Consider the following 16,195-nt stretch of genomic DNA (forward strand, 5'->3'; position numbering starts at 1 on the left):
CCAGTTAACCTAACCTGCATGTCTTTGGACTGTGGGGGAAACCGGAGCACCCGGAGGAAACCCACGCGGACACGGGGAGAACATGCAAACTTCGCACAGAAAAGCCCTCACCGGCCACGGGGCTCGAACCCGGACCTTCTTGCTGTGAGGCGACAGCGCTAACCACTACACCACCGTGCCGCCGGCCCTGATCATCTCTGCCCCTTTTTCCCCTGAGCAGCAGGGTTTGAAACTCCAGTGATATGCCACCACATAGTGTGCTTGTCAGTCGTCAGCAACTTTGTTGCTTCGTTCATTAACCGCAGGTTACCGTATCACTGATTTTATCTGAGACGTTAACGAACGGGACGGCACGGTGGTGTAGTGGTTAGTGCTGTCGCCTCACAGCAAGAAGGTCCGGGTTCGAGCCCCGTGGCCGGCGAGGGCTTTTCTGTGTGAAGTTTGCATGTTCTCCCCGTGTCCTCGTGGGTTTCCTCCGGGTGCTCCGGTTTCCCCCACAGTCCAAAGACATGCAGGTTAGGTTAACTGGTGACTCTAAATTGAGCGTAGGTGTGAATGTGAGTGTGAATGGTTGTCTGTGTCTATGTGTCAGCCCTGTGATGACCTGGCGACTTGTCCAGGGTGTACCCCGCCTTTCGCCCGTAGTCAGCTGGGATAGGCTCCAGCTTGCCTGCGACCCTGTAGAACAGGATAAAGTGGCTAATGAGATGAGACGTTAACGAATGTTCTAAGCAATTCTAACATGTTGTCAGAATGTTTATGCAGGTGCTCATGGGAGTTGTAGGCGCATAATATTACATTGCAATGCATTTATTATATCAGATGCCTTCCGAGAAAACTACAATTAAAATATATTGTCAAGCCCTGACACACACACGGAAAGAACAACAATCATTTATTTCTGAAAGTTAGTTCAACAATTACTGGCACTGAATGCTTGAGAGACTGTAATTAACCCATCCATTTATTTTCCGTTTCATTTCATTTTGGAAAAACCGTGGCGCTCAAATCTGCATGACAAGCAAAATAGAGACCGAGAGCTTCAAAGGTTTCAAAGGGTTCCTGGACTGCTGATGACCTGCTTTGTCGCACAGAACATCTTGATTTCTCACTTTTTTTGTGGGAAATTTGTTCTCTGGATTCTTTGAGTTCAGCTTTTGAATGAACATTGTAGTACTCTTTAAAAAAAAAAAAAAGCTAAAATTAAAAACCTACATGTGCAAGGCCTTATGTTTGTAACCAACTCCAACAACATATTTTGTTTGATTGTTTTGTTTTTTTAAGTTTGTCATGGTCCTACCTGTGGGCTTCTCTCTTCAGGTAACATCTCCACTCAGCATTACCGGCCACGCCCGCACTCACTTCCTCTTATTATCTTTCAGCGACTGTCATTGGCTGTTGCCGATCACCTGCTTTCCCCCTGTGTGTATTTAAGCTGCAGTCCTCCCAAGCTTCTGTGTCAGATCGTCTGCAACTCTCAGCCTGATTACCTACTCTGTGTTCCTACTACCCTGACTCCTGAAATTGTTCTGTTCCGTTTGACTCTGTCTGCTCTCCAGCCCCGGTAACCTGATCTGCCTTCTGTCCCGTTGACTCTGTGTTCCTGTTTGCTCTCTAACTCCTGCCTGCTGAGGGACTGCTCGCTTGGAGACTGCCTGAAACCCAAGTTCTGTCAGCCTACAGCCACAGCTCTCTGACTACGCCAGATCCCGTCAAATCTCTGCTGCTAAGCAGGGTCGGGCCCGGTCATACTTGGATGGGAGACCTCAGACGTCACCACCAGCCATTCCTGCCTCTGGACTTCACCCACACACATTCTCCCAACTCCCTTTTCCCCTATTATTAATAAACTGTGGTTTGAGCGCATTTGATCTCCTCTCCTGTCTGTTCCGTGACAAAGTTAGATTTTCTTGTATTTCCACGTCGTATCCATATCCATTTGATGTTAAAAATAACATTTGATGAAATGTTTGGACAGTATTACTCACAAAGATAAACAGAGTGACAAAATAATGAAAAAAAAACAACCAAACAAACCCTTTTCTATTTTTATTCTCAGCTGGAGGCTTGTTGTCCGAGCTTGGACTGAGGCAGAGACATCCTTTTCAGGTTTAAAAGTCAGAGAAAGATGGAAAACTCTGGACCACATGTTTGCTTGGGTGTTTAGTCATGTGACATTACAGAGAGTAAACAGGATGAGGCACCCTGCATAAACAAGTAGGCACACACACACACACACACACACACACACCTGGTGTGATGTAGATGGTTGCAGGAGGTCCCTCACTGTAGCCCACCAAGGCATTCACACTCACAGAGTAAGAAACGCCTCCTGTAAGGTCATGGAGGTCAAACGTCGTCTGATTTCCATAAACAACACTGCGTTTTACCTCTGACCCAGCTGGAGAGAAAAATACATCACCACACACACACACACACGATGAGCACAAAAACCGAGATGAAAAGTTCACAGAAAGCCAGAACTAAGAAAAAGCACATTAATAAAAGATCTCTGAATGTCTCAATAACACTAATTATTAATATTCATAATCGGACATGATTAATAATTATGAACTAACAATATTTGTTCGTGAGATTATTATTATTTTAATATCAATATTTACATTAAGGAATACTGCCACTGCAAAGGACAGTTAAGTTTTTAAGCTTATTTGTAATTTAAAAAAAAATTAAATAACGGCTGCGTTAATTCACTAAGACTGAATGATTATTTGGTTAATTGATCAATTAGCATAAATCAGTATTAATACTAATAAGCTAATGAGAACGGTAATGACAGCGTAGCTCACTCCGGCCCCATCTAGTCCAGAAGGAACGATCTAAAATGGGCCGCCTTGTGCAGTTCTCCTCTCAACCAGTCCAGCTCAAATATTTGCCAGAAAGAATCCAAAACGGCGAGAAGCAGCGATTGTTGTTGAACTGCTGTTGAATTAAGGCTTAATTAGTCCATAACTTCATTAATAACTGCAATGAAGCAAATCTGGGTAGAAGTTCTATGCACCCTAGGTCCCCCTACCTTCATGCCAGAAAGAATCAAAATCGGTGAAGAATTGATGGAGAAGAAGCGATTTGTGTGGAGACTGCTCATTAGGGATTAATTAATTACTCCATATCTTCATTATACAATTATGCAAATCTGGGGAGAAGCTATCTATAGACAGCCCAGGATAATAATAAGAATAAAAATTGGTGAAGAATTGAGAGAGAGAAGAAGCGATTTTCGTGAAATGTGGACAACGCCCATTGGACAAATGACGGATGACACATGATGGCATAAACTCATTACCTGTCGGCTGGACGAGATAATAATTAATAACTATAATAAATTAATATGATTAATACCTGTTGCTAAGTGGTTATCATCAACCTTCCAGTTGGTTGCTAGGATGCTGCCATCCCTATTGGTTGCTAGAATATTCTGGCTGGTTGCTATGGAGTCCTAAGTGGTTGCTAGGCAGCATACATGTTGACCAGTGGTTGCTCGACGGTTGCTAGGAAATCTCAACTGGTTGCTAGCATGTTAATTGCTAAATTGCTTTGTTATTCCTGCTGGTTGCTAGGGCTGTAGTAAGTGTGAAATAGTTCAGTAACCATGTGAAAGTCGGACCAGTGGACCACGTATTCCTACGCAGTACGCAACACATGAAGCGATACTTTTTTCTTTTTTTCAGTCAAGCTAACATGATATAATGGCCAACATTATTTTATTAATATTTATGCATTTATTCTTTAGTGCCTTACTCCTAATTGAGTTTTATAAACGAGACCCTGTTTATATTAGTTCGCTTCTAAAACTAACATTCTGAAATATTACAGTATTTCGTGGACGTACAGGAAATAAAAATAAACTGAAGCTCTTCATTCACAACGTTCTTGGTCTGTAAAGTGTGTTCTTACACTTGGTGTTCTGGACAATGATGTTGTATTGCGTTGCCCTGGCAACCCCGGTCCACGCCAGCTGTACGGTGCGTCCAAAGATCTCCACCACTCGCAGGTTGGAGACTCGACCAACCAAAGGCAGCGCTACACACAGTATTCACCCAGTAAACAACTCAGTGCAACAAATAACACACTGTGCACACATGCAGTTATAAATCCAACAGTTCATATTCACTTCATCATCATCAGGCCTGATGGATCACTTTAAAGCTAGACAGCCTTTCAGATTTTTCAAGTGTAGGTCATGAAAAGAATTTTCCCCGACACCCAATTATTTTGTTGAGTGGACTGAAAGCTACCGAATTTGAATCAGACTTCCAATTTTATTAATTTTTTTTTTTAAATAGAGCAATTAATAAATTTATCTCCACATGTCCCTAAATTCTCCGCTATTTTTTCCTGCTTCACCATGACCCAATACAAGATACGATGTCGTGCATCACGTGGTGGGCTTTCCCCATTCATGCAAGGCATTGTGGGATACAAATTTGAAACAGGAGAGAAAAATGGAGGACGCGAGTGTGTGAATGAAACGTGAAAGACCGACTACAGTAATGGAAAGAAAGCAAGAAGAAAAGGAAACGCAGGACCAAACTAATAAATATGGGCGCTCAGCGAGCACCTCGGTGTGATCAGCTGTTCGTTTAGCGACAGAATGATGGAACTGTCAGTGCACACTCAAAGGTAAACCTGTAGATGGCAGTAATGCAACACTGAGGATGCCAGCTGCCGTAAAACCCAAAAGAAGAAGATAAACCTGCGCATGCGCACACGGACTTCCTCTGTCTGCTTGACTGCATGAAGCGAGCATGCAGTCAAGCAGACAGAGGAAGTCAATTATTTGCTTTAATCCCCTCAAATTAAATAACGTCCCAGCCACAGAATGGCCTGATATTTTGTGAGATATTACAGAAATAAACACGCATCACAATGACCACATTTCAGAGCGAATTAAATTTCATCGGTTTTATGAAATCGAAAGGCCGTCTAGCTTTAAAGTGCCCATGCAGGTAGAAACTTTTTTTTTTTATGATTATCTCCTTCTGCACTTTCTCAACATGCATCACAATTTATAAATTTGTGAATAATCTCTGAGAAATATACTCATGATGTTTTTAATCCTGTTCACTGAGACTACATTTTAATATCTATTAAAAATAGATTTCTTACATTTAATAAATTGCATTATTATTTATAAAACAGGGGTGGCATGGTGGTGTAGTGGTTAGCGCTGTCGCCTCACAGCAAGAAGGTCCGGGTTCGAGCCCCGTGGCCGGCGAGGGCCTTTCTGTGCGGAGTTTGCATGTTCTCCCCGTGTCTGCGTGGGTTTCCTCCGGGTGCTCCGGTTTCCCCCACAGTCCAAAGACATGCAGGTTAGGTTAACTGGTGACTCTAAATTGAGCGTAGGTGTGAATGTGAGTGTGAATGGTTGTCTGTGTCTATGTGTCAGCCCTGTGATGACCTGGCGACTTGTCCAGGGTGTACCCAGCCTTTCGCCCGTAGTCAGCTGGGATAGGCTCCAGCTTGCCTGCGACCCTGTAGAACAGGATAAAGCGGCTAGAGATGATGAGATGAGATGAGAAAAAACGTTAATACCGTGACATAACTTCTTAACTAGATTTTTACTTAACTAACTGGTCACTAATTAAAGATTGATGCACAATATTAATTTAGATTTTTCGTTAATATATATATTTTAGTATATTTTGAAGCATATGTAATGAATAAAACATTTCAGGATGTGCTTTTCTAGGAAAACAATCAACGATGGTCTTGAGTAATGAAGCAGAGTTGCTATTCCCACCTTAAAGTTGCTTTTGTTTCTGTGGCATATTCTACAGTATAAAAACGGGTATATCTGAGTAAACAAATCAAAATAAAATCACATTTCATGAAGTTTTTTCCTTAAAGTAAACTGCAACCCCTGAAATGAACCAAGAGTAGGCATATCAGACGCTCGCTGGCCGTGCTGTGAAAATTCTCCATGCAGACGCTCATCTAAGTTTACAAATCTGTCATTGCTTAACTCTTGAATATTTTCTATCATTAAAAAGCTATTAATCTCTGCTTTCCACAGAAATGTATCTGGTTAAGATCTGTTCAGTGCTTTGGGAGTAACGGCAGGTTGAAGTCGGTACAACAGAATAAAAACTCTGCTCGCGAGACGTCGGGAAACTGCCAGTGCTTTTCTTTTTGAGTCACGGGAAAGCGGTCAGTCTCTCTCTCTCTCCTGATCGGTTTCCCACTGGATTACTCGTCAATATCAATCAGATAACTTTTATAGGGATGTTCTCTCGCTCTCACGGTTTCTGATGAAGGATTCAGCAAAATAATCCGTCTGCTAGTTTTGATATTATGATTCACGGGAGATTTTGAAGTGAGTTTTCAGAGTTTTACCTACTTATTTTTCCAAATCACACTGATTCATGGAAATAAATAACTATTTTAGAAGATAACTGAAGCTGTCTTGATGAAAATATTGAGATCTTCATGGTCGGAGTGAGATTTTAAAAACCCAGAAGTCTGAAATGCAAGTGTCAATTTCAGTTCAGTTAATGTGAATTGTTTATTGGATGTGGATCAGACAGTTTTTTCGAAGTTCGCCTTGAAAGCTGTGAATATTAATCGAAATAATTATTTTTATTTTTTTCGCGGTCCAAATCCTGCGCTCTGATTGGCTGGCAAGCAGGTCCGGATCCTACGGTACGGACCCCAGTTACGGACCCCGGGAGGCTTGCTTGTTCACAACAACAAACATAGTAGCATTTTTTGTCAACATTTATCTTTTTTAATAAGATTTATTTATAAGATTATCAAAAATCTTATAAATTTTTGCCAGCATTTCTCAGGAGAATAGCATTAATTTTACAGCATGGATAGTGATAACGACAGTGTTCACAGTGAAAGCGAGTTTTACTACCCCGAGGAAGAAGAAATAAAAGAAAACATTTCAGGAGAAAGCTAAAAACCTGTAACTGTTGCTAACGCCAAGCAAAAACATGGCTGAATCCTGAATGACTCAGTTTTGTATAAATAGGGGACTACATAGGCGGCAAAATGTAGTTTTTTTCCTGCCATGGAAGTGCACTTGTATACCGAGGAGGAAGCCATTTGCATTACAGCCGTGAATGAGGATTCAAAATGGCGGCTCGGCTCAGTTTTCCCTTTCAGGCGCTCTCGTTTTCTGTTAGAATTTGGTAAAGAAAAAAATAAATATATTATTTACCAGCTTAAGGTCGGTCTGTATGGTGAAATACCGTGACCTCAGCTTTGAATACTGACCTCGGCCCAGAGGGCCTTGCTCAGCACTTTCAAGACCTCGGTCGCAGTATTTCACGATACGGACCTCCCAGCTGGGAAATAACATGTATATATTCTTTCATATAAACACTAGTAGGCCTTACTTTTGAGAAATACGAAGTCCTACAAAGCACAAAGAGGGGATTAGAAATAATCTTTTATTACTTTTTTATTGAGTGTACCAATTTAACATTTAACCTAATTAACATAATTGATACTAATTAAGTACTAATTTGCATAGTTGGTTTTTAATCTTTTTAAAAAACTTTGCATTCAGTATACAACCATCGATGTTCCTGCCAATTTCCATGCAAATATCTTGAAAAATAGAAAAGTTATGAAGAAAAAACATTTTATCCCATTGGTTAACGAGGCCGATTTTGGACCATGTGACCCTCATACAGAATATTACGGCAGTTTTAGAAAAATTAAGCCGTTCTTTCTATCTTTGATTTGTAATATCTCAAGAACGGATAAACATATTTTAATTCTGTAAAAAGTTTGTTGTTTAGCATTCAATTCTGAATTCACTGAGACTTGTTTCAAGCAATTTGGATTGAAGTTGAATTTTCATCTGATATGCTGACCAGCAGCAAGTGAGTAATTTGCGTCATTTTTCCTCAAAAGTCGTTATAAATATTCTGTCCACAGCGCCATGTCCTGCACTGTGTGTGGAGATGAACTGGGGGAAAAAAAAAAAACCCTGTTGTGTCTTGTCAGAGCTCCCGTGCGAACGTTACCAATAAACTGAAAACTTCTATGGGAGCGTTACGAAATTACAGACTCCGAAACCAAATTTAAACCGTTCTATTGACCAGATTATGATTGGGTTAGATCTGAAATTTGACGTCAACACTCCGTTTAGTGAAATTACGGTAAAAAAAAAAAAAATCTAAGTAAAACAAAAATAACAGACTGTTTTGAGATGATCAGAAAATGAGATAGGATCATTTCTGTCCACTTTCTCTAGAACACACCCCATAACAGCACATCCCGAAGTGTTTTATTGCCCTTAAACCTTATTAAAAGGACGACATGCAGTACTTTTTGTCCATTTATAGTTACATGTAATGTTGTGGAGCCCTTGTTCCCTTAAGAGGAACCCAATCAGATCTACCAGATCGCAACAGAAAAATTTACTGGTAAAACCTGTTGTTAAAACAAAGTGTGGTGAAGCAGCTTTTAGCTACTATGCAGTACAGCTATGGAACCAACTGCCAGAGGACATCAGAAATGCTCCTGCTGTTGGCAGCTTCAAATCTAGATTAAAGACCAAGCTGTTCTCAGATGCTTTCTGTTAAATAATTAATATTGTCTTCTTTACATGTTTTATAATCTGTACTTTTACAGTCTCTGCATGTTTCAAATTTTACTTAACTTTTATTCTATTTTATTCTGCTGGGTTTTTTCCCCCTATTTGAACTTCTACTTCATTTTATTATTTTATTTCTACTATTGTTTAATTCTTATTATATTTCTTATGTAATTTTATTCTCTATTGTTTACTGTTTGCTTTTACTTCTGTAAAGCACATTGAACTGCCACTGTGTATGAAATGTGCTATATAAATAAACTTGCCTTGCCTTAAGAGTCACTTTTTTCTTTTCTTGAAGATAATAAGCCAAAAAAAAGCATAGAAAAATTATCACTACTGTTCTAGAAAATTAAAGAATAATTCTTAACATTAAAATGTCTGACAATTAAGATTTGAGACTTGAACAATGCTGTGGTATAAAAACAGATATTAAATACATTATGCTGCTACATGGACTGTTAAGGGGTTTAAAATACCACACCCAGGGTTACTTTAAAGCTTAACGTGTCCATGTTATTGGGACATTTTTAGTGGTTTGGGGGTTTGTTTTGTTTATTTGACCTGGTGTGGGCTCCTCCCGTCCATCGTACTGCGTGTACAGAGTTATGACATAATCCGTACTCGGCTGAAGACCTTTTATCTCGTATCTTGTGGTACCCTGAGGGAAGGTCTGCGTGTGAACCCTGCTGCCTGTGGATAGATGAGACGAAGGATTATTTAAGATCCATACCCGAATCCTGGAAAACACTCACTCACTCACTCACTCACTCACTCACTCATACAGTACTTGATTTGAATAACACAACTATGAATGAATTGACCCTGCAAGAAGCCACGCCCACTTTCGGTTCTTTGGTTATTGGTGATAAAGATTTCCACGGCAAGGGCAGGGCAGATGATTAGCGCCTGAAATTCATAGCAATCCCATAGTGTGAGTTGATTATAGAACTGATAAAAAGTGAGAAATAAATAAGAGAAACAATCTCTCACAACATCCTGCAGCTTGGACTTGTGTGTGTACTGGTGTCTTTGGGGGACATCTCTAGATCTCCTTCACCCACTGCGAAGAACCTAGGGGTTGTGTTCGAACATCGCTGCAGTGACCTGGACATGTAGAGTCTTCCTCTACAACATCTGGAGGATCCATCCTTTTCTCACCACCTTCTCTACTCAGCTCCTGGTCCAAGCACTGATCCTCTCCTGCTTGGGACTACTGGAACTCTCTCCTTGCTGGCCTTCCAGCTTCTGCCATCAGACCCCTGCAGCTCATCTGGCCTACACCCTCCCTCTTTCTTCCCACATCATCCTTCTGTTTGCCGACCTGCACTGGCTACCTATCCCAGCTCATCAAATTTAAGACATTGGTGCGAGCTTACCAGGCTCTCAAGGGATCAGGCCCAGCATACCTCCAGAGTCTGATCCGGCCCTACACGCCAGCCAGATCCCTACACTCCACTACTACTGGTCACCTTGCCCCGCCTCCTCTCCACTCCTGCCCAGCCCGCTCAAGACTGCTGTCTGTCCGGTATCCAGTTATGTAGCACAAATCCAAAGTCTTTTAGCACAAGTTCTAAAGTCTCTTAGCATAACTCCAAGTTCTTGAGCACAACTCTGGATTATGGTCACAATAATTAAAAAAAAATACTCATCTTGATATAGGAAGGGGTTTATTAAGATTGCTTAGGGACTGGAAGATGGAATTTCTGCTGCTGTGCATGTTAAGGATCAGTTGTTGATCCCTGAAACTTGGACTGAAAATCTGATTCTTTGGTGTCTTTGGATATTTGTAGTTAAGCCATAACAAGCCTTGAATTGTGGGCACCTTCATACAGTGGTGCCTGAAAGTTTGTGAACCCTTTAGAATTTTCTATATTTCTGCATAAATATGACCTAAAACATCATCAGATTTTCACACAAATCCTAAAAGTAGATAAAGAGAACCCAGTTAAACAAATGAGACAAAAAATATTATACTTGGTCATTTATTTATTGAGAAAAATGATCCAATATTATATATCTGTGAGTGGCAAAAGTATGTGAACCGCTAGGATTAGCAATTAATTTGAAGGTGAAATTAGAGTCAGGTGTTTTCAATCAATGGGATGACAATCAGGTGTGAGTGGGCACCCTGTTTTATTTAAAGAACAGGGATCTATCAAAGTCTGATCTTCACAACACATGTTTGTGGAAGTGTATCATGGCATGAACAAAGGAGATTTCTGAGGACCTCAGAAAAAGCATTGTTGATGTGCATCAGGCTGGAAAAGGTTACAAAACCATCTTTAAAGAGTTTAGACTCCACCAATCCACAGTCAGACAGATTGTGTAAAAATGGAGGAAATCCAAGACCATTGTTACCCTCCCCAGGAGTGGTCGACCAACAAATATCACTCCAAGAGCAAGGCATGTAATAGTCGGTGAGGTCACAAAGGACCCCAGGGTAACTTCTAAGCAACTGAAGGCCTCTCTTACATTGGCTAATGTTAATGTTCATGAGTCCACCATCAGAAGAACACTGAACAACAATGGTGTGCATGGCAGGGTTGCAAGGAGAAAGCCACTGCTCTCCAAAAAGAACATTGCTGCTTGTCTGCAGTTTGCTAAAGATCATGTGGACAAGCCAGAAGGCTATTGGAAAAATGTTCTGTGGATGGATGAGACCAAAATAGAACTTTTTGGTTTAAATGAGAAGCGTTATGTTTGGAGAAAGGAAAACACTGCATTCCAGCATAAGAACCTTATCCCATCTGTGAAACATGGTGGTGGTAGTATCATGGTTTGGGCCTGTTTCGCTGCATCTGGGCCAGGACACCTTGTCATCATTGATGGAACAATTAATTCTGAATTATACCAGCGAATTCTAAAGGAAAATGTCAGGACATCTGTCCATGAACTGAATCTCAAGAGAAGGTGGGTCATGCAGCAAGACAATGACCCTAAGCACACAAGTCATTCTACCAAAGAATGGTTAAAGAAGAATAAAGTTAATGTTTTAGAATGGCCAAGTCAAAGTCCTGACCTTAATCCAAACAAAATGTTGTGGAAGGACCTGAAGCGAGCACTTCATGTGAGGAAACCTACCACCATCCCAGAGTTGAAGCTGTTCTGTACGGAGGAATGGGCTAAAATTCCTCCAAGCCGGTGTGCAGGACTGATCAACAGTTACTGGAAACGTTTAACTGCAGTTATTGCTGCACAAGGGGGTCACACCAGATACTGAAAGCAAAGGTTCACATACTTTTGCCACTCACAGATAAGTAATATTGGATCATTTTCCTCAATAAATAAATGACCAAGTATAATATTTTTTGTCTCATTTGTTTAACTGGGTTCTCTTTATCTACTTTTAGGACTTGTGTGAAAATCTGATGATGTTTTAGGTCATATTTATGCAAAAGTATAGAAAATTCTAAAGGGTTCACAAACTTTCAAGCACCACTGTAGATAACTTCAGTCACTTCTGATCATATCAGAAATTCAACTCACTGTCAATAATTACACATTTGCCGAATTAATTAACCGAGGGATTACGTCTCTTGTCCTGCTTGACAACATGCATTTTGCCGACTAAGAGCGGAACCTATTCTGAAAAACTTACTCAGAGTCCATTTGATATCACATATTACTGTTTTCAAATCAAACATGGCGGTTTCAAGACGGCGGAGTGGGGAAGCACAATCGCTAGTTTTCAATCGGAATCTCGGCAACTTTCATTAAAAAAAAATCTATCAAAGATGATGAGTAAGTCTTCATAATAAAGATGAAGTGTTTTTGGATCTAGAGCTGCACGGTAGTGTAGTGGTTAACACTGTTGCCTCACAGCAAGAAGGTTCTGGGTTCGAGCCCAGCAGCCGGGAGGGGCCTTTCTGTGTGGAGTTTGCACATTCTCCCCGTGTCTGTATGGGTTTCCTTCGGGTGCTCCGGTTTCCCCTCACAGTCCAAAGATCCAGGTTAGGTTAATTGGTGGCTCTAAATTGTGGTTGTCTGTCTCTATGCGTCAGGCCTGCGATGATCTGGCGACTTGTCCAGGGTGTACCCCGCCTCTCGTCCATAGTCAGCTGGGATAGGCTCCAGCTTGCCTGCGACCCTGTGCTGGATGTGATGGATGAATGTTCTTGGATCTTGTGCTAAAGAACTTAGAGTTAAGAGACTTTAGAACTTGCTAAAAAACTTTGGATTTGTGCTAAATAACCATACACCATCTGTCCTGGCTCCCTGTTGGTGGAATGACCTTCCCACTGAGGTCAGAACCGCCGACTCCCTGACCACCTTCACCCGCAGAATGAAGACTGACCTCTTCAGGCTGCACCTCTTCCCTTCTTCTCTGCCCACTGTGTTTCAGTCCTGACCAACCCAGGCTGTGTACGGTCAAGCCTGGGGTTAGTCATTTTGAGTTCCCTATTTAGTTATACTGTACTTTATATGGTTGGTTTGTTTCCTTGGCTGTTTGAATATTGGTACTTCAACAGAATATTACACTCGGTGTTGCGGTCACTTGTTCAGTTGGCACTAGAACTTTGTTATCTAGAAGTTCAGCACTTTGTGTACTTGACTTTTGCACTCGTCGTACATCGCTCTGGATAAGAGTGCCTGCTAAACGGCATGTAATGTACCTCACGGTAACACACAGCCTTGTACTGAGTGTCACACCATTACAACCATCAAGGATCTGCAGTCCGAGTGTCTGCCACGTGCGCCAGACTCACCACATATCTCACGGAGTCATTTCCATGTTTTTGGACTAAAAAAAAAAAAGAGGCACTGGATGGAAAACATTTCTGATCAGTGCAACAGACGGTGCGTTAGTGGCTGCACATGCAAGTGGTTATATTTCCCCCCCCAAAAAAAAAAAATTGTAAAAAGTAACACTTTTGTGACACCTTTATGTCTGGAAGTCCAGACGTGAACTCCATGAGTTATTTATATTTGTTCTGTGCCGTTACCTCGATATGACGACTTATTTTTCCTCATGATCTCATCTACATCATAGACGTGCTCATCCGTATTTACTTTAATCAGGGACTGACGTAAGAGGAAGCTGCTGTACATTTGTCAGTGCTTGACAATTTCCAAATTAGCGGCTACATCTGAATACTCATCCCTCTATACCCATATAGAAATTTATTCACTGCCTGAAAATGAAGCTCCTGATGAACGAGTGTATGAGCAAAAGGGCACAAAACCAACCTGAAGAGGAGAATAATAATAATAATAATAATAATAATAATAATAATAATAATATTGCACCATGAATGAACCATTGAATTGTGTCATGTTTGTTATCGAGATCACGAGAAAGATACATCATGATCTCGAGAAAACCACTGAGCTCTATATAAAATCTGAAGAGCTCATCAGCTCATCAGAGTAAAGCCATCTGGCCGCCATCTTACCACTCACATTGCGTGGATTTGGTTTAATGTGGCATTTGACTAGAGGTTATAACTCCTAGTTCCCGAACTCCAACTAGGAAAAAAAAAAACTACTTAATTCAGAATTTCCTACTTGGAAACGCAGGAAGGTCTCCTCAACCCTGAGTCGACACGTAAACAAAGCAGCACTTCGTAGATACGGACAAGCATTTGCTTTAGATTCATCAAAGGACAAACATTCACGTGTTTTCCCCACTGAGCTCTATATAAAATCTGGAGAGCTCAGAGCCTATCCCCCGCTGTAGAGATGAGTGATGCCATCTGGCCGCCATCTTGCCACTCACATCGCATGTATTTGGTTTGTGTGTTAAACCGTTGTATCAGATCAAATTTGTTCCAAGAAAAGTATCTCCTGACTTTTTTTTCTTTCATTACCTCCTCTTATATAGATTGTTGTGGACTTTAGGAGAGAGCACACCCAGCATGCTCCATTATCTATCGACGGTGCTGCAGTGGAGAGGGTGAGCAGCACCAAGTTTCTGGGTGTGCACATCTCTGAAGACCTGTCCTGGAGCAACAACACCGCATCACTGGCCAAAAAAGCCCAACAGCGTCTGTACTTCCTCCGAGGAAACTGAGGAGAGCAAGAGCCCCGGCCCCCATCATGCACACATTCTACAGAGGCACCATCGAGAACATCCTGACCAGCTGCATCACCGTGTGGTACGGTGCCTGCACCATGTCCTGCTGCAAGTCTCTGAAGCGCATCGTGAGAGCAGCTGAGAGGATCATTGGTGTCTCTCTCCCTTCTCTAATGGATATTTATAACTCCCGCCTCACCCGCAAAGCCATCAGGATTGCAGGTGACCCCACCCACCCATCTCACAACCTCTTCAGCCTGCTGCCGTCGGGGAGGAGACTGCGGAGTCTCCGGGCCAAAACCAGCAGGCTCAAGAACAGTTTCTTTCACCAGGCGGTCAGGAGGCTCAACTCCCTCCCTGTTCTGCCCCTCCTCCCCCCTCTGCCCCCTGCCACAGATTCTGCTCGCACACCCCCCTGCCCCCCCTTCAGCATCTGACATGTCACCCTCACAGCCCCCCCCCCCCCCACATACATCTCATCGTTCATTAACACACTGAACTCAGGGACCGCACATCTCACTTTACCTCGCTCATTTGCACTATTCCGCACTACCTCACCTTAACAGCTGCTAGTTTGTTTATTCTGCTTATTTCATGTTTACCTGCTATACCTCAAGTGCCCTTGACTGTTTGGTTATTTGTACCAATTTATTGTTGATACTGTTTATATTGTTTGAGTGTTTAGTCTGTCTAGTTCCTATCTAGAGGTGTTTATACTGTTTATATTGTTTGTTTTTTCAATTATTCTATTTTTATTTATTGCATTGCCAGTTTGCACCGTGGGTCAGTGAGGACTGATATTTCATCTGTGCTGTATGTCGAGCATGTATAGCATATTTGACAATAAAGTTGACTTGACTTATTACCCACATTCCTTACATATCTTTATAGTGCTCCGCTTCACTGTTATTGTTTTTTTCTTTTCCAGTTCAGTCGCTGATCTTTTTTTTTTTTTAATGGCTCTTTTACGACGATTATTTTTACGGAGACTATTTCAGTTTTTCTCGTATACAGTGCATCTTTCTCTTTTGTATAGTTCTTCATTTCTATCTATCTATCTATCTATCTATCTATCTATCTATCTATCTATCTATCTATCTATCTATCTATCTATCTATCATTACAACATAAAGGCTGTATAATACTTCCTTTCTATTTAGGACAGTTGTTGAAACAGGATTATTTTCTCATGTTGTTTGCTATTTTCACTTCATTCTCACAGTCACGTCTTAACAGTGTTTAATGGTCACAAGCTGCATGAACATTGTGACAGTGAATGCTGTGACCAATAAACACTGTTAAGGCGTGACTGTGAGAATGAAGTGAAAATAGCAAACAACATGAGAAAATAATCCTGTTTCAACAACTGTCCTAAATAGAAAGGAAGTACTGTACAGCCCTTGTGTTGGTACGATTGATAGATAGACAGACAGACAGACAGACTACCATTCAAAAGTTTGGGGTCACCCAGACAATTTTGTGTTTTCCATGAAAAGTCACACTTTTATTTACCACCATAAGTTGTAAAATGAATAGAAAATATAGTCAAGATATTTTTCTGGCCATTTTGAGCATTTAATCGACCCCACAAATGTGATGCTCCAGAA

At 41.3% G+C, this 16,195-nt stretch overlaps 1 protein-coding gene across 1 annotated transcript in view; it reads right to left on the minus strand.

The window, feature by feature from the left end:
- col7a1 (collagen, type VII, alpha 1) overlaps positions 1-16,195 on the minus strand; it is a 519,627-nt gene that overhangs the window by 343,294 nt on the left and 160,138 nt on the right. The window contains exons 14-16 of the mRNA XM_060918496.1: positions 9,137-9,265; positions 3,919-4,044; positions 2,252-2,401 (exon numbers count right to left, since the gene is read on the minus strand). Coding sequence (XP_060774479.1) covers positions 2,252-2,401; positions 3,919-4,044; positions 9,137-9,265 — 405 coding nt within the window. The remainder of the gene's footprint in view (positions 1-2,251; positions 2,402-3,918; positions 4,045-9,136; positions 9,266-16,195) is intronic.

Source organism: Neoarius graeffei, chromosome 4 (assembly GCF_027579695.1).
Source record: "Neoarius graeffei isolate fNeoGra1 chromosome 4, fNeoGra1.pri, whole genome shotgun sequence".
Taxonomy (NCBI): Eukaryota; Metazoa; Chordata; class Actinopteri; order Siluriformes; family Ariidae; genus Neoarius; species Neoarius graeffei.